This window comes from Bufo gargarizans, chromosome 2 (assembly GCF_014858855.1).
Source record: "Bufo gargarizans isolate SCDJY-AF-19 chromosome 2, ASM1485885v1, whole genome shotgun sequence".
NCBI lineage: Eukaryota > Metazoa > Chordata > Amphibia > Anura > Bufonidae > Bufo > Bufo gargarizans.
This window is the reverse complement of record NC_058081.1, coordinates 430191054-430209741: the sequence shown is the minus strand read 5'-3', so window position 1 is coordinate 430209741 and position 18688 is coordinate 430191054. Positions and strand designations below refer to the sequence as shown.

The 18688-nt window shown below is 43.6% G+C and overlaps 1 protein-coding gene across 3 annotated transcripts in view; it reads right to left on the bottom strand.

Moving 5' to 3' along the window:
• Positions 1-1204: 1204 nt before the first annotated feature.
• Positions 1205-18688, bottom strand: part of CYSTM1 (cysteine rich transmembrane module containing 1) — an 80108-nt gene continuing 62624 nt past the window's right edge. For all 3 annotated transcript variants that reach the window (XM_044277799.1, XM_044277798.1, XM_044277797.1), the window contains one exon: positions 1205-2392. In XM_044277799.1, coding sequence (XP_044133734.1) covers positions 2286-2392 — 107 coding nt within the window. In that variant the 3' untranslated portion in view covers positions 1205-2285. The remainder of the gene's footprint in view (positions 2393-18688) is intronic.

Genomic DNA, 18688 nt, shown 5'->3' with positions numbered 1-18688 from the left:
ACAGGGATGCTCTATATATGGATATAGCCATATATAGAGTCAGCATGGGACTCCCAGAGCAGTGACTCCATATATGGAGTCAGGCAGAGGACTCCTAAGCAGTGCAGGGCCTCCCAATTGCATGCTGTTAAGGGGGTTGTCTGCTTTTTAATATGGATGACCTATCCTCAGGACAGGCTAGAACATACTGTATAAGATACAACTTTGGTTACTTAAAGGGGTTTTGCACTTTCATTTAACTGATCTATCCTCTGGATAGATCATCAGCTTCTGATCGGCGGGGGTCCGACACCCGGGACCCCTGCCAATCAGCTGTTTGAGAAGGCAGCGGCGCTCCAGCAGGGCCGCGGCCTTCTCATTGTTTACCTCCGGCCCACTGATGTCACAACTAGCGTGGGCGGGGCTAAGCTCCATTCAAGTGAACAGAGCTTAGCCCCGCCCACGCTAGTTGATACTAGTTGTGACGTCAGTGGGCCGGCGGTAAACTGTGAGAAGGCCGTGGCGCTACTGGAGCGCCGCTGCCTTCTCAAACAGCTGATCGGCGGGGGTCCTGGGTGTCGGACCCCCGCCGGTCAGAAGCTGATGATCTATCCAGAGGATAGAGCATCAGTTAAATGAAAGTGCAGAACCCCTTTAAGGATGTTGTTAAAATTCTAAAAACATGGCTTTCTTTGAGAAACAACACACTTGTCCTCAGGTTTTCTGGTATCACGGTTAAGCTCCATAGAAATAAATGGGAACAAGCTGCAATAACAGTGAACTTTTCCAATCAATCTTCATTTTGCTCCTGTGTGTGTCTTCAAAGGTAAATTTACTTACTGCTTTAATTTTTGTAATTTTTTTAAATGCATTTTATTACTCTTCACATGGTAATTGTTCAGAGCCTTTGGAGGCTTTCCTATGAATAGCCTGTTCCCCAGTGGCACTGGTCTTTGTTAACTCTTGAATTACGTCTCATTGCTCCTCTGTGCTCTGAGTTTAGCCTCCACATTGGCCTCAGATCTCCTACTTTGACCACTGGAGTTTGCAAAAAAGGGTCTCCACAAACAGCTGAAGATCAAGGAGTGCAAACTATGCTCCATCCCACTTCATATCATATTTTTGAAGATCAAGTAATCAACACAATGCAAACTGATCATATAGGGCTACAGTTTTGTTTAGAATCTTACAGTAAAATTTAGAAATAATGCAATCTACCATAATATTCCATGCAATCATTCTTTAATTGTTGCATATTAATAATGCTGTTTGCCAGAGAAATTTAAAAAACTATGCTACAGATACCACATATTCCTAATAAACATCTCCATACGTTCTAAGGTCAAACTACATAACAAAGAGATTATGCTTTAGTGTTGTCTTGTGTTTCTTAAATAATGACTGACTTTTTCATTCGATAAATTATAAGGTGAAAGGCAACAATGAACTGCTGAAGTATGTAAGTGCTCACAGATGCCAAGTCTTTGCATACTGAGTTGGTTTATTATGTGGATGTTAGATCAGATTAATATATTCATTTGTCCCAGTCTGGGAATAATTGAGTTTTGAAGCACAATACAAGATTAAAAAATAAATAAATAACGAACTGTGAACAGAAAAAAAAAAAAATACACAGTGCTTGTAACATTCATGGATCAAGATATTGCCCAGAATTGAAAGAAGAGGCAGAAGTGTGCACTTACATTCACACGACCGTGTGTAATCCTTTCCGTTTTGCAGTCTGCAAATAACGGAACAGTGTGTACGCATTTTGCGGATGAATGATTTCCGTTTGTGTTCCGTATGTCTTCTGTTTTTTACGGTCCGCAAAAAACGTAAGGAAAAAAGAGAGAGAGAAGAAAAAAAATGAAGGCCTTCAATAATTCAGAAACGGAACCGCAAAAAACTGATGACATACAGAAACCATTCCGTATGGCATCCGCAATTTGCGGATCCATTGACTTGAATGGGTCTGAGGACCGATCTGTGCAGACAATAATAGCACAAGCTTCATATTTTTGCGGACTAGAAATGCGGAAACACGGATGCGGACAACATACTGAACATTGTCCGCACATTTTATTCACCCATAGGAATGAATAGATCTGCATCTATTCCGTAAAATGCGGAACGGATGCGGATAACATTATACAGTCGTGTGAATGTACCCTAACTGCATGAAAATCAATAGGATAATAAATGCCTGCTTGTTAATTGATTAAAAAAATTATCAAGAAAATAAGATGTTAGATGCAATAAAGTACAGGCATTCTGTGTTCTGGCTTTTACTAAATATTTATATAATTTTATGTTAACATGTCCCAAAGGCAGCAACAACAAAGGGCAGTCCAACAAGCTGTTAAACAGGCACTTTCTCCAGAATCATCCCTTCTTCTCTCTTCTACAACGTACACTAAGAAAGAAAAGAAAATAATTCAGTAAGTCTGCTCTTCAACCACTGTACTCAATTTGGTATTTTTAATACACTGATCTAGAGTAATCGACACATCTAATCCTGTGATTTAGTAATACAATTTTACATTAAGGCCTCATGCATACGACCATTGTTTCGGTCCGCATCTGAGCCGCAGTATTTGGGGGCTAGGATGCGGACCCATTCACTTCAATGGAGCCGCAAAAGATGCGGACAGCTTGTCCGTTTTGTGGATAAGAATAGGCAGTTATATTAATGGCTGTCCGCAAATTGCAGAACGCACACGGACACAATTAGATCCAGTGACGTACCAGGTCTCTGCCAAAACGGGATAGGGCAGCGTTAAAGCCCGCCCATTAGTGCCGGTGATATCCCATGGAACACTATTAGGCAGAAGCCTCCGCCTAGCAGTGTCAAAATATAAACAAAACAGCCCTTGTCCTGCGTGATGCAGAGGGGCTGCCTGTGGTGAAAAATAGGATATGTCTGGATTCAGCTCTGAACAAGGACAATCCCTTTAATGCCTAACTTGATAGAGATGTGAGATCTTTTTTCAGGAATAAGGCAGGTTTCTTTTTTTGTATAAGAAATATTTGCAGAGTATGGTTTTGATGCAATGTTTGTTTACAGTTTAAAAAAATAGCCCAAAAAATGCATTTTTACTTTTGTTTCTGGTGGTAATACCCTAAAACTGAAATTTGTTTTGCATTTTTCATCGTCTACAAGAATTTCTATTTATTAAATTTACCATTTTGGGTAATCAGATCATAGCTTGTAGTACGACAGCGATTAAGCCATGAAAAAAAAATGTAGTGAGATCAGTTTGTGTATATTTTTTTTTTATAACTTTTTTTCCCCATCACAAGGTCAGAAAAGACCATTGGATGACTTTTTTTTACATTATACAGTACTTTTCCACTGCACCTGGGGCTGACATTAGGATGGCTGGAAAGTAATGCAGACCCAAAACGTGATTCGGTAGATGAAGCAACCTTTTTCCATTGCACCAAATAGATGGAAATAAAAACCTTTGGACTGCGGACATATGTGCTTGTAAGGTGAGAGAAGTGCATTTGGGCCCATGCTGATATGTGGCCCCATTTCAGAAAAATAAACCTTTGTAGTTTATGCAAATTAGCTCCTAGATGGAACAAGGACATTGCTACTGCACCTGAAGCTGCAGTCACTTTGATTGACAGAGCTATGCAGTGTAGACAAAATCACGCCTGGCCCTGAAATCTTGCGTCTCAATCTCTAGCCCTGTATCTATCAACATGAAACATGGTGTGTTTCTTTCCACTGACAAGCGAATATGTACACAGTCCAATGGTTTTATTTTCAGGTATGTAGTGACAGATTGCCTTTAAAGAGGACCTTTCACCACTCCAGACATGTCCATTTTAATAGCTGCATGCATTCCACATGTAGTAACAATTCTGGACCATCTATTCTTGTCTGTATGTTGTGCCATTCCTGTATTATTTCTACTAGAAGTTATGAATAAATTGCTAACAGTCAGCAGTAAGGGTACATAGGGGAGGTAACCAGTTTGCAGGCCCCCCTCCCCCCAACTGGTTACCACACCTCTGTACCCTTACTGCAGACTGCTAGCAATTCCTTCATAACTTCTAGTAGAAATAATAAAGGAATGGCACAATATAGAGCCATAAGAATAGATGTTGCAGAATTGTTATTACATGGAGAACGCACAAAGCTATAAAAACATGCATGTCAGGAGAGGTGAAAGGTCCTCTTTAAATAAAAATCTATCATTTTACTGCTACAGTATAAATTGCTGTAATTTATGTAAAAACTACATAACTGACCCCTAAAAAAAAGTCCCCATCCCTACATGAACTGACCATGGAGCATTTGTATGGCTTCTTCGTTCCAATTACTACATTTATTCTACAATTTATACTGTCATTTTTGCCCTATAAGACGCACCTAGGTTTTAGAGGAGGACATTAACAAAAAAATATTTTTTATTAGACCTCAGGTCAGACCCCAATGTGAATGACCCCCAATCAAACCTCGGCTAACAGCCCCAATCTAAATAAGACCCCCATTCAGACCTCAGATCAGCCCCCCATGGCTCCTATAAGACTCCATACCTCCTATCAGCCCCCAGCCTCTTATCAGTTTCCATGCCATGGCACTTACACAGGAGCAGGCCGTCCTGATCTACAAGTACGCGCTGAGGCCGCCAGGCTCTCCCTCTCCAGGTACACTGATGTCTGGTACATCACAGGCTGCTATTTCTATGCAGTGCATTGCACGGTACATCGCAGGCTGCGCTGCATAGAAACATTTTTTTTTACCTGTATTCACTCATAAGACACACTAGCGTTTTTCCCCCATTTGGGGGGGGGGGGGGGGGTGCGTGCGTGCGTCTTATGGGGCAAAAAAAAAGGTAATTAAAATTACATGACACAGATTATGCCAGAAAGCATGTTTCTTGCAAAACCAGTGTGCAATTAAATTTTTAAACTCACAATCCACTATCTGACCCTACAAACAAGTATTTGGTATAACCACACACTGTATTAGATTTAAATAAATAATTAACCCTATTAAACCAGACATACTGCCTGCCAGGGCTAGGATGATGGGTAGGGTAGCCACCTCACTACCCGCAGGAAGGGGAGGAAGGAATTTTAAGTAAGACTTATTTTTCACTTTGTAATCGTTAATAATAATCGCTTTGATTGTGGAAGCACTCATTGGTACAAAGGAGCTGCCAGCCATGGAGCCGTGAGTGTACTGCTGGCATAACTTACCACTCCCTGTTTTTGGAAGGCAGATTTTGCCGAACTGGTTTATTTACACCATGTCCCATTTGTAGCCCCCCTGATGCACCCCTAGAGTAGAAACTCCATAAAAGTGACCCCATCAAGAAACTACACGCCTCAAGGTATTCAAAACTGATTTTACAAACTTTAACCCTTTATCTGCCTTCCAGAAACCGTATGGCATTCCTTTCCTTCTGCGCCCTGCCGTTTGGTCATACAGAAGTTTACGACCATATATGGGGCGTTTCTGTAAACTGCAGATTCAGGGTAATAAATATAAAGTTTTGTTTGGCTGTTAATCCTTGCTTTGTTACTGGAACAAATGGATTAAAATGGAAAATTTGCCCAAAAATAGCCGTTTTGGCACTTTTTATTTTTTTACCGTGTTCATCTGATTCTTACGGACGTGGAGATACCTAATATGTCTAATTTATTTAGGTTTTACACTATATTATCCTTTTTTTAAACAAAAAAAAAAAAGTTTGAGCATCTCCATAGTCTAAGAGTCGGTTTTATTTTAGTTTTTAGCAGATTGTCTTAGGTAGGTGCTCATTTTTTGCGGATGAGACGACTTTTATTGGCAATATTTTGGGGGGCATATGACTTTTTGATCGCTTGCCATTACACCTTTTGTGATGAAAGGTGACAAAAAACAACAACCTTTTTTGGACATTTTTATTATTTTTTAAACAGTGTTCATCTGAGGGGTTAGGTCATGGGGTATTTTTATAGAGCAGATTCTTACAGACACAGCGATACCTAATAGGTCTACTTATTTATTTTATTTTTACAAAATATAAAATAAAATAAAATAGGGACAGCACAAAAGAGTTTCACAAGGCAACCTGCACCAAGTAGAGCGCATCTTTTTAGCACCATGCCCGGGTTTTGCGCATGGCGTTATATGGCTTGAGGACTTAATCAGAGAGATCAACGCCTCCCATATACCGATTGTAGTCGAAGATACAATCAGGCTTGAGGACTGTTGCCGCGGTACCTCCCACAGGGACAGGGGTAATGCCGTTACCGTGAATTGTGGACAGTACAAAGACATCCCTCTTGTTCTTATATCTGACCAGCAACAGGTTTCCACTGGTAAGGGCATTGGTCTCACCCCTGGGGATAGGTAACTACAGGGGGTGGGTAGGGAGGCCGCGTTGATTTTTCCGCACGGTCCCACAAGCGGACGTGGATCTGGCGGCAAGGGACTGGAACAAGGGTGTCACGGATGAACCGCGAGAAACCGCAAGATATCCGGAAATAAAACGCAGTCAATCGATTTTTTTTGATTGTCGCATCTAGGAATTACAGATTCAATTCCTGATGCCCAGCAGATAACGAAATAAAAATAAATTCAATTCCTGTAATTACAAACTGTTGTCCTAGGAGGCCAACGTTCTCTTAATGTAATTACAGCTAATCTCCTTAATTAACCCTACACAAAGAACTTCCTTGCTGCAGAAATCTCACAGCTAGGTGCGAACCGACACCTGACAAGAACATTTGGTCTGTCCCTGATAGAGGGCCTGCAAGTCAGACTTTCTGGCACCAATGGAAAATGAATAGGTCATATGATTTTTACTCCTTTGTACGAATATCATCCATAGGATAGATATGTAAATTATATCATTTTGTTGGTCAGGATCCGCTGAGTATTCTGATATAAAACATATACCGCTGGGATAAGCCACATCCAGGTTATTAAACATCTCAGTAACCGAATACAGGGAGTGCAGAATTATTAGGCAAGTTGTATTTTTGAGGATTAATTTTATTATTGAACAACAACCATGTTCTCAATGAACCCAAAAAACTCATTAATATCAAAGCTGAATATTTTTGGAAGTAGTTTTTAGTTTGTTTTTAGTTTTAGCCATTTTAGGGGGATATCTGTGTGTGCAGGTGACTATTACTGTGCATAATTATTAGGCAACTTAACAAAAAACAAATATATACCCATTTCAATTATTTATTTTTACCAGTGAAACCAATATAACATCTCAACATTCACAAATATACATTTCTGACATTCAAAAACAAAACAAAAACAAAATCGGTGACCAATATAGCCACCTTTCTTTGCAAGGACACTCAAAAGCCTGCCATCCATGGATTCTGTCAGTGTTTTGATCTGTTCACCATCAACATTGCGTGCAGCAGCAACCACAGCCTCCCAGACACTGTTCAGAGAGGTGTACTGTTTTCCCTCCTTGTAAATCTCACATTTGATGATGGACCACAGGTTCTCAATGGGGTTCAGATCAGGTGAACAAGAAGGCCATGTCATTAGATTTTCTTCTTTTATACCCTTTCTTGCCAGCCACGCTGTGGAGTACTTGGACGCGTGTGATGGAGCATTGTCCTGCATGAAAATCATGTTTTTCTTCAAGGATGCAGACTTCTTCCTGTACCACTGCTTGAAGAAGGTGTCTTCCAGAAAATGGCAGTAGGACTGGGAGTTGAGCTTGACTCCATCCTCAACCCGAAAAGGCCCCACAAGCTCATCTTTGATGATACCAGCCCAAACCAGTACTCCACCTCCACCTTGCTGGCGTCTGAGTCGGACTGGAGCTCTCTGCCCTTTACCAATCCAGCCACGGGCCCATCCATCTGTCCTATCAAGACTCACTCTCATTTCATCAGTCCATAAAACCTTAGAAAAATCAGTCTTGAGATATTTCTTGGCCCAGTCTTGACGTTTCAGCTTGTGTGTCTTGTTCAGTGGTGGTCGTCTTTCAGCCTTTCTTACCTTGGCCATGTCTCTGAGTATTGCACACCTTGTGCTTTTGGGCACTCCAGTGATGTTGCAGCTCTGAAATATGGCCAAACTGGTGGCAAGTGGCATCTTGGCAGCTGCACGCTTGACTTTTCTCAGTTCATGGGCAGTTATTTTGCGCCTTGGTTTTTCCCACACGCTTCTTGCGACCCTGTTGACTATTTTGAATGAAACGCTTGATTGTTCGATGATCACGCTTCAGAAGCTTTGCAATTTTAAGAGTGCTGCATCCCTCTGCAAGATATCTCACTATTTTTGACTTTTCTGAGCCTGTCAAGTCCTTCTTTTGACCCATTTTGTCAAAGGAAAGGAAGTTGCCTAATAATTATGCACACCTGATATAGGGTGTTGATGTCATTAGACCACACCCCTTCTCATTACAGAGATGCACATCACCTAATATGCTTAATTGGTAGTAGGCTTTCGAGCCTATACAGCTTGGAGTAAGACAACATGCATAAAGAGGATGATGTGGTCAAAATACTCATTTGCCTAATAATTCTGCACTCCCTGTATGATATAGTTCTCATGTATAGTGTCAATGAGATCGATGTTTTCAGAGGATTGTAAATCTGTCATTATTAGTTGTGTGCGACGGACGTGTGCTGCGATATGAAAATGTCATATTTTTGGGATTTGAACTTCCACCGAATAACAGCACCAGCCCAGGGGCTGAGCCTGAGATCCCGCCCTAACAGCTGGACCCTTCATAAGGCCATGAGTGAAATCTAATGGGAGTCCTCCCTTGTGTAATATCATCTGAAGAAGCCAGCCACGAGGACCAAGGTGGGCTGGCAGCCATATTTACCGGACTTTTTATTCTGGAACAAACTGACTTTCTTGGACTTTCCACAAAGGACATCCTTCTTCAAAACTAAGTATTCCCTTTCATCTGTTTTCCCTTTTTATTTTACACTGGACTATCCTTCCCTATCATTGTTATTTTTAATAATTTCTGTATATGTTAATCATTTGTATTGTATGTATAATAAATTACATTAAAGTCATTTTCTTCAGCCTCATACCTGCTCTGAGCACCGCAGAACAAATCCTAGCCGTTTCTGAAGAGTCGGTACCCGGATAGTTGTCGTGTTTAGTCAAGGGTTTCCCTTGCCCTGTTACAAGGAATGGTGGCAGTCTACCTACATATTGCGTAGTGTATGTTTTCTGTAGTCCGCACACTTCCTCCTAGCCTGTCTGCTGCCCAAATTCCAGCGGTTTCAGTTCACCGATCGCATCCCCACAGTGGACGATCTGCGGTCTGAAACATATTGGAAGGCATTGAGCGGTCAGGCCACTAGGGGGCGTGTGATAGCAGGGGCAGCACGTGTTACAGTGCTGGCCGCGCTTTGTGACAAAGGGGATACTAGTATAAAAGTTATCCACGTACAGGTGGTAACCCTTATCTACCAGTGGGTGCATAAGGTCCCACACAAGTTTCCCGCTAACACCCAGAGTGGGGGGACATTTTGGGGGTTTAATACGGGAATATCGCCTCTCGTACACAAGAAACTTGTAAGTGTAACCTGAGGTACTCTCACAAAGTTTGTAGAGCTTCACGCCATACCTCGCCCGCTTAGAGGGAACATACTGGCGGAAAAGGAGTCTCCCCTTGAAAGCAATGAGAGGCTAATCAACCGCGACCTCCCTTCCAAGTATACAGGCCTGCACAAATTTGGGCCCAAAGTAATCGATGACCGGCCTGATTTGGTACAGGCGGTCATAGGAAGGATCACCTTGGGGGGGGGGGGGGGGGGGGGAAGGGACATGCTGTATTATCTGCATAATCTGCATAATACAGGAATTTCCAAATTACCTCAAAATGGAAGCGTGTCCTGGCCGTACTGTAAAGTGGGGTCTGGTAGAGGACGTCCCCACTCCAGTACAGCCTAACACTGTTTTTTTTTTTTTTACTAGGCCCATGAGCAGCACGAGGCCCCAAAACATCCTCATCTTGGCTGCACTGGCAGGAGTCCAGCCATCGGACCCAGCCAAAAAGGAGCCTGGGTGTTAAGCAATGAACTGTTGGGCGAACAAGTTCATTTGCTCCACCATCAGATTCACAAAGTGGTCACCGAAAAAAAACCCTAAAATAGTCATATTCAGTGAAGCCCACTGTGGGAATCTGGATTCCTGATTGGCCAACAAAATCAGGAATCATGGGCTCAAAGTCCTCTGGGGTACACCAGACAAGTTCACCGGTAGGGGGCTCAGATGGACTTATCTGGTGGGCTGGAAAACTAGTACAAGCCCCAGAGCTGCTTGTACTAGTGTGTCCCTGGCATGGCGGTCCCCTTGCTCCGCTTGGCGGCGTCTCTGCCGCCTTTAGGGCTCATCATCGTTAGATGATGAGGAGGATGGGCATGACAAGAGGAAAGTGGGGTCAACCTCGTCCTCACTGGGGCTCTCTGAGTCGGGAGGCAAGCAGGGTGTATGGCTCCTCGGCCGAGAACGTCTGGCAGGCCATAGGGGAGTGTGTGTGTGCGCGTGTGTGGAAAACTTTATTTAGTGTGCGTGTGTGTGGGGGCACGGGTGAAAAAAAAGCTGCAGCACCCATAGGGGGGACCCGAATAAACCGGAAACGCAACAAACCGCAGGTCTGAATTGACCTGCGGTTTGCTGAGATTGCCGATACCGGGCGGGGGTGGGGGGTGGGGTGGAGAGAGCGGGGGATATGTGTATGATAGGGTTGATCATGCTGATAGAGGCTCTTTAACCACCTCCCGACCGCCTAACGCACCGATGCGTCCGGGAGGTGGTTGATTTACTCCTCCTGGACGCATCGGCGCGTCATCTCGCGAGACGCGAGATTTTGTCACAGCCGGCCCGCGCATCGCGGGCCGGCATTTCGTCGAGGAGTATTTCGTCAGCAACCTGCCAGCCAATGATCGCGGCTGGCAGGTTGCCGATTTAAAAAAAAAAAACAATCAGAGGCCATATATCAGATCATATTTGTAAATATGATCTGTTATATGGCTGGCCTGCTCCTCTGCTGGTTCTTTTCGTCGGTTGGATCCAGCAGAGGAGCAGGCTACACAGTGAGTACACCAAACACCTCATACTAGCCCCAGATCACCCCCCTGAACCCCTATTAACCCTTTGATCACCCCTTTGATCGCCCCTGTCAATCACTAGTGAAAGGAAAAAAGTGATCAGTGCAAACTGTCACTTTTTTTTTCCACTGGTATTGACCGTTAGGTTTTAGGTATAGTTTAGGCCCCTTGGTTAGGTAGTTTAGGGATCAGTTAGCGCCCAGCCCACCGCACTGCAGTCACTGATTCGCTGATTAGCGTATCGCTAATCAGCATTTGTACTTTTATAGTATCTGGAAGTGATCAAAACTGATCACGGTCAGAACTATAATAGTATTAGTGTCACTTTAGGTTCGCCCTCCACCCAAAACGCAGTGTTTGCCCGATCAGGCCTGATCGGTCGCCCACACGTGCGTTCACCCACGCCCGCCCCACCGCAGTGACAAAAGATATTTTTTTTTGATCACTGCACATTCACTTTACACGCGCTGCGGCGATAAAAAAAATCAGTTTTGATATTTTTTATCAACCGCAGCGGCCTCCGGTACTTCGCTAGCCTCCCATTTGTAAGACAGGCTTGCTTTTTCTTCTTGGGTAGTCTCAGGGAATACCCCTAAATTTAGTTGCCCACATGTCAAACAGGGGGTATTCTTCTGAAGAGGCCTACAGGCTTCTGACCCAGTCGGATGAGGAATGGGATCCCTCATCTGACGAATCCAGCGGGTCAGAATACGAACCTGTAGAAAGCAGTGGCTCTCTGACCCAAAGTTCGGACGAGGAGGCTGAGGTCCCTGATAGCACCAGGCGTACCCGGCCCCGTGTCGCTAGACCGCAGGTTGCGCAGGATCCGCTTCAAGAGCAGCAGAGTGCGGCTGGTGCTGTCGGATTACGTGGTGAGGCATACACCAGCAGCGCAGCCCTTCCTGGACCTAGTACCAGCACTGCCGTAAAACATGGTGAAGTAGCGAGCACCAGAAGGGCAGTTGAAGCTGGTACGGTGGCACGTGGAGTAGTGACCCCGTCGCAGCCACCGCAAAGACGTGCCCGTAGAGCCCCTAGAATCCCTGAGGTGCTGGCAAACCCTGATTGGCAGTCCCCAACTTCAGCCGCACCTGTAGTTCCCTCTTTCACCGCCCAGTCTGGAGTTCGGGTTGAGACAGCTCAGATTGGTTCGGCCCTGGGATTTTTTGAGCTGTTCTTGACTGCGGAGCTCTTAGACTTAGTTGTGGCAGAGACAAACCGGTATGCCACACAATTTATAACCGCTAACCCGGGAAGCTTTTATGCCCAGCCTTTCCGGTGGAAACCAGTCCAAGTTTCCGAAATTAAAACTTTTTTGGGCCTTCTCCTCAACATGGGTCTAACTAAAAAGCATGAATTGCGGTCATATTGGTCCACGAACCCAATTCATCACATGCCCATGTTCTCTGCTGCTATGTCCAGGACACGATTTGAGACCATCCTGCGTTTCCTGCACTTTAGTGATAACAGCACCTCCCGTCCCAGAGGCCACCCTGCTTTTGACCGGCTCCACAAAATTCAGCCTCTCATAGACCATTTCAACCTGAAATTTGCAGATTTGTATACCCCAGAGCAAAACATCTGCGTAGACGAGTCCCTGAATACGCCACAAGTGACCCCATTTTGGAAAGAAGACACCCCAAGGTATTCCGTGAGGGGCATGGCGAGTTCCTAGAATTTTTTATTTTTTGTCGCAAGTTAGTGGAATATGAGACTTTGTAAGGAAAAAAATAAAATAAAATAAATCATCATTTTCCGCTAACTTGTGACAAAAAAATTAAAAATTCTAGGAACTCGCCATGCCCCTCACAGAATACCTTGGGGTGTCTTCTTTCCAAAATGGGGTCACTTGTGGGGTAGTTATACTGCCCTGGCAATTTAGGGGCCCAAATGTGTGAGAAGTACTTTGCAATCAAAATGTGTAAAAAATGGCCTGCGAAATCCGAAAGGTGCACTTTGGAATATGTGCCTCTTTGCCCACCTTGGCTGCAAAAAAGTGTCACACATCTGGTATCGCAGTACTCAGGAGAAGTTGGGGAATGTGTTTTGGGGTGTCATTTTACATATACCCATGCTGGGTGAGAAAAATATCTTGGTCAAATGCCAACTTTGTATAAAAAAAATGGGAAAAGTTGTCTTTTGCCAAGATATTTCTCTCACCCAGCATGGTTATATGTAAAATGACACCCCAAAACACATTCCCCAACTTCTCCTGAGTACGGCGATACCAGATGTGTGACACTTTTTTGCAGCCTAGGTGGGCAAAGGGACCCACATTCCAAAGTGCACCTTTCGGATTTCACCGGTCATTTTTTACAGATTTTGATTGCAAAGTACTTCTCACACATATGGGCCCCTAAATTGCCAGGGCAGTATAACTACGCCACAATAGACCCCATTTTGGAAAGAAGACACCCCAAGGTATTCCGTGAGGGGCATGGCGAGTATCTAGAATTTTTTATTTTTTGTTGCAAGTTAGTGGAATATGAGACTTTGTAAGGAAAAAAAAAAATATAAAAAAAATCATCATCATTTTCCGCTAACTTGTGACAAAAAATAAAAAGTTCTATGAACTCACTATGCCCATCAGCTAATACCTTAGGTGTCTACTTTCTGAAATGGGGTCATTTGTGGGGTTTTTCTACTGTTTGGGCATTGTAGAACCTCAGGAATCATGACAGGTGCTCAGAAAGTCAGAGCTGCTTCAAAAAGCGGAAATTCACATTTTTGTACCATAGTGTGTAAACGCTATAACTTTTACCCAAACCATTTTTTTTTTTTAATCAAAGACATGTAGAACAATAAATTTGGCGAAAAATTTATATATGGATGTCTTTTTTTTTTTTTGCAAAATTTTACAGCTGAAAGTGAAAAATGTCATTTTTTTGCAAAAAAATCGTTACATTTTGATTAATAACAAAAAAGTAAAAATGTCAGCAGCAATAAAATACCACCAAATGAAAGCTCTATTAGTGAGAAGGAGGTAAAATTCATTTGGGTGGTAAGTTGCATGACCGAGCGATAAACGGTGAAAGTAGTGTAGTGCAGAAGTGTAAAAAGTGGCCTGGTCATGAAGGGGGTTTCAGCTAGCGGGGTTGAAGTGGTTAAAAGTGTTGTCTGCTTTTTTATATTGATGACTAGTGTTAAGCGAATCAAAGAACCAAGTGGATTTGTCACAAAGTCGAATTTCCTAGTGCTTTGTGGTAACTAATTTGATTTATTCTTTAATGGCTGCTGCATATGTTACAAAGAGGAAGTAAGAAGCCTGGGAACAAGGGATTACTCATAATGCTGGCCAATCAGCAGATAGCCAGCCCCGGTGATGTCGCAGTCCTATAATAAGCTTCATCCTGCCCGGTCTCCAACATTTTACAGTGAACTTAGTGCAGGAAGAGATGTTACAGGCACTAGAGACAGTGATTAGTTAATACTTTATTTAGAAAATATTACTTTTGAGAAGTTCAGGGACAGCTTACACTAATCGGGGTTAAAAAGCATTCTAACACTACTGATTTTAGGTTGTTCACAATCTTTTATACATAACTCCATTAATCCTTAATTGCGTAATTGGGGTGAAACTGCGGCTTGATACTACACATTTTTGGGCTGTACACGTTCTATTATACAAAAGTACATCCACTGATCATTGATTCTGTAGTGAAATTGCACCCTGATACTACAGATTACTGATACTACACATTTTTTTTTTTTTTTTTACATAATTCAATCCTTAATTGTGTAATTGAGGTGCAATTGTGGTTTGATACTACAGATTTTAGGGTGCTCTCATTCTTTCACACATAATTCAATCCTTAATCTGTAATTGGAGTGAAATGGGAACCAGATACTACACATTTTGAGCAGTTAATGTTCTTTTGAACATAAGTACGTCCATTCATCCTTGTTTCAGGGGTGAAATTGCGGCCCAACACTTACTGTTACAGTACAGTATGTCCGACAGACAGGTGCCAGGCCCTTCTAAGGGAACTGGCAGTGGCCAAAATGTTTATGGAGCTAGCAGAAGTAGCACCACACTTAGTTGGCATGGCCCAGGAACAAGCTCTGTACCCCCCACCTGTCATTTTGTGTTCAGAGGTATTGTATGCCATCCGCTCTGCACGGCTTTTCAGCGAGGACGAGGACAGTCAGCAGCTACTGCCCTGCCAAGATGTGGAGGAGAGATCCACTGCTTCCTCTGGTGGGGAGGCAAGTAGCAATGATGAGAGTGGCATGGGAGCAGGTGTTGAAAGTGGTCAGGAACGCGGCCCTGAGACTGGTGAGGGTGACATCAGTGATGTGCAGACAGTAGTGTATGATGTAGCCAATTGTACATGTGAGCTGGGTTAAGAAGAGGCTACATCATCATCAGGGGATGAGGGTGGCTGCTTGCATGTGAGGAAGCAGATGAGCTAGCAGTGTGAGGTCTGGAGCCAAACGTGCCCGAAGTAGACCATCTTCTACTCATCTGTCCTGAAAGAACTAGCGGTGCACAGGTTCACGGAGGCAGCAGGCAGTCAGCACAGAGTGGTGGGAGGAAAAGGCCATACTTGCCGGTGTGCAAACTTTTCATCCAGTCGCCGGAGGAAGTCAGCGTGGCAGTTTGTAGAATCTGTGACGCATCGCCAGGGTGCCAATGTTGGCACCACGGCCCTGCATAAACACATGCAGCACCACCATAAAGTACACATGCAGCACCACCATAAAGTGGCCTGGGAAAACTGTGGCACTAATGTAGTGGTACAGCCTGACACAGCAACCGCTGCATCTCCCAGTGCCCCGCACACCTTCTCCAGCAGTCAAAACTCCACCACCTCAGCAGAAGGTAGTTGTGTATCCTTCCCATCATCACATTGCTAATGTCAGCCAGTTTAACTGTACTATTTTTATGCTTATAGATGCCACGGTTACTGCACAATTTTAACTTTGATATGCAAATTAGCTTCTAGGAGCTCTTGCTCCTAAAGGCTCCGTTCTCCCACCTTAAGTCACACCCTGCCGTCCTTGATTGACAGGGCCAGCGTTTATCGTCTCCTGCCGGCCCTGTGTGCTGGATAAATCTTGCGCCTGCGCAGTCCCAGCACACAGGGCCGGCAGGAGGAGACGAACGCTGCCTGGCCCTGTCAATCAAGGATGGAAGGGCGTGACTTGAGGTTAAAATTTCAAAGTTAAAATTGTGCAGTAATCGGGGCATCCTTAAGCATAAATATAGTACAGTTAGGGTCTGCTGACATTAGCAAATCATTACTGTCAGACAGTTTAATAGGGTTAATTCTGGTGACAGAAACCCTTTAAGTTCTTTTATTCCTGACGCTAACATTGACCCGTAAGGCTGAGTTCCCACTTTGTCTTTATGTGTATGGAATGTGTCACTTTATATTGTTTGAAACAGTCTTTTGCACCTGGCAGCTTCTGTGGCACATGGTCTGTTGTGGGTGCGGCTCACAGCGCATTGGTGATACCACTATGGAGGCATGTGAGAGTCTGGCTGTGAGTTGGTTTCTAGCACTGATTTAGACCCTGTTCACACACCACGGGCAGTTGAGTGGTAGGACACCATGCGTGCTGAGACACCGTGACGTGGTGCAAGAGGGGCTCCGATATGTTCCTTTTAACATTAGCCTGGGGAATTAGCTAGTATCGTCAGTTGCGTATCATTTTGGTGCATTTTTTGCATCTATATTTCTTTATCTGCACAATATATCGTTTTGTGCAAGATGCTCTTGTGGTGCATGCGGTCCGCAACGGCATCCTCCATTGTACGCATTTTTTGCTGGGGATTGCCGTTGTCTGCGGACCGCATGCTGAGGAATTGCTCACCTGGTTATAGACATGCTACAGTGTCTGGGTTTGGAGCATTTTCACCCGTTTAGGCCACTTTTTTAGTTCACACTTCACTTATTTGGTCAGTTACAGGGCCAATGCTGACCAAATAACTGAAGTGTGAACTGATTCTAATATTGACACCTATCAAATGCCTGCCATTATGATGTACAGTAACCGTTTTACTACCACAGTGGACTAGTTATACATGTTCCTGCAATGCACAGGGATGTACACAGATATACAGGCTTCCTGCAGCTGAGAAATAGCAGATTTTTTACGCGCTTTGTCACAAATTAATTTGGATCGAATTGAATTTGTTTGGAAAATTCAGAAAAGCGTCCGAATAAAATTTTAGGAAACTATGGTAAAAAGTAAAAATCTTTAGGCTACTTTCACACTAGTGTTTTTTATGGATCCCTCATGGATCTGCAAAAATGCTTCCGTTACAATAATACAACCGCCTGCATCCGTCATGAACCCAGGATCTTATTTGTGGACAGAAAGCCAGTTTCTCAATGTATTCCTATAAGAGCATCACTGTTAGGGCTCATTCAAACAACCATATCTGTTTTGCATAACACGGATGCCGGCCACGTGAATTTCGCATTTTGAGGATTGGAACGGCCAAACCTATGATAGAACATGTCCTATCTTTTTTGCATGACCAAAGGGAAGCACGGTGTGCGGTCAGCATCTTTTGCGGCCCGCTGAAATGAATGGGTCCAGATACATGTATACGGTGGTCTGAATGAGCCCTTAGTCTCGTAGGAATGAATAGAGAAGTAATTGACTTCCTGTCCTGTGTCAGTTGGAGATTAGAGTGCCGGTCACATGACACAGCTAAGAATCAGAAGGGAGGGGATAGCTCACAAATACAGTCACTATTGAGAATATTACATTCAGTACAGTGTACATTATATTCCTAATATTTCTGAGAATAAAAATTATTGTGGGAGTGCTACTTTAAGAATCTCTTTTAAATGTTCTTGGCTTTTCATTTTCAAAACGTTCCTTCAGATTCCAAGCGTAACCAACTGTACTTGAACATGTTAGCTTTTTAACTTTTTCAAAAAACAATTAAAATGTGCTCATCAATTTTTTTTACTTTGCAAAGCAGACATGGAGACACAGATTTTCATTTTCCTTTAACTTTTCATTCACAGGCTTGAAAGGCAATGTTTATTTAAGGTTACTGGATGCCAGGGGCGTTGCTAGGGTCTCAAAAGATCCGGGGCCCAAGCCCCAATGAATATGGGGCCCAGTTCTCTAAGTCATCCCCTCTCCCCCACACACAGCATTTTTCTGTACTTGCTATACAGCAGCACATATTTTCTCTGTTATTATCTTCTCCATTCGGTCCGTACAACTTCTCTCCGCTGCCTCGTCTCTGCAGAGTGTTACACACAGACATCTTAGCTTCCTCACATTTCTATCATCATCCCCCAACCTGGAGTCCTAACAGTGTTATACTGCTGCTCGCTGTGCCCCCCAATACCCCCAGATACTATCCTGAAGAAAAATTAGTACCCTCATAGTAATAGTGCCCCCAACTGTGATAATGCTCCCCAAGAGTGCCTCCATTAGTAGAAGAGCCCCCAGTACAAATAAGGCCCCCTATTGTTACCCCAGTGGTAATAACTGCTCTCTACAGACCCCTCAATAGTAATAAGACCCCCATAGTACTCTTAGTAGAAATAAGGCGGATCTATAAGTCTCTCCTATAGAGCCCTCAGTAGTAATAAGAACACCTATAATGTCCCCTGGATTTGCAGCGCCCCCTGTTATATTCCCGCCTCCACCATATAGTCCCATGTAAATAACATCACACCAT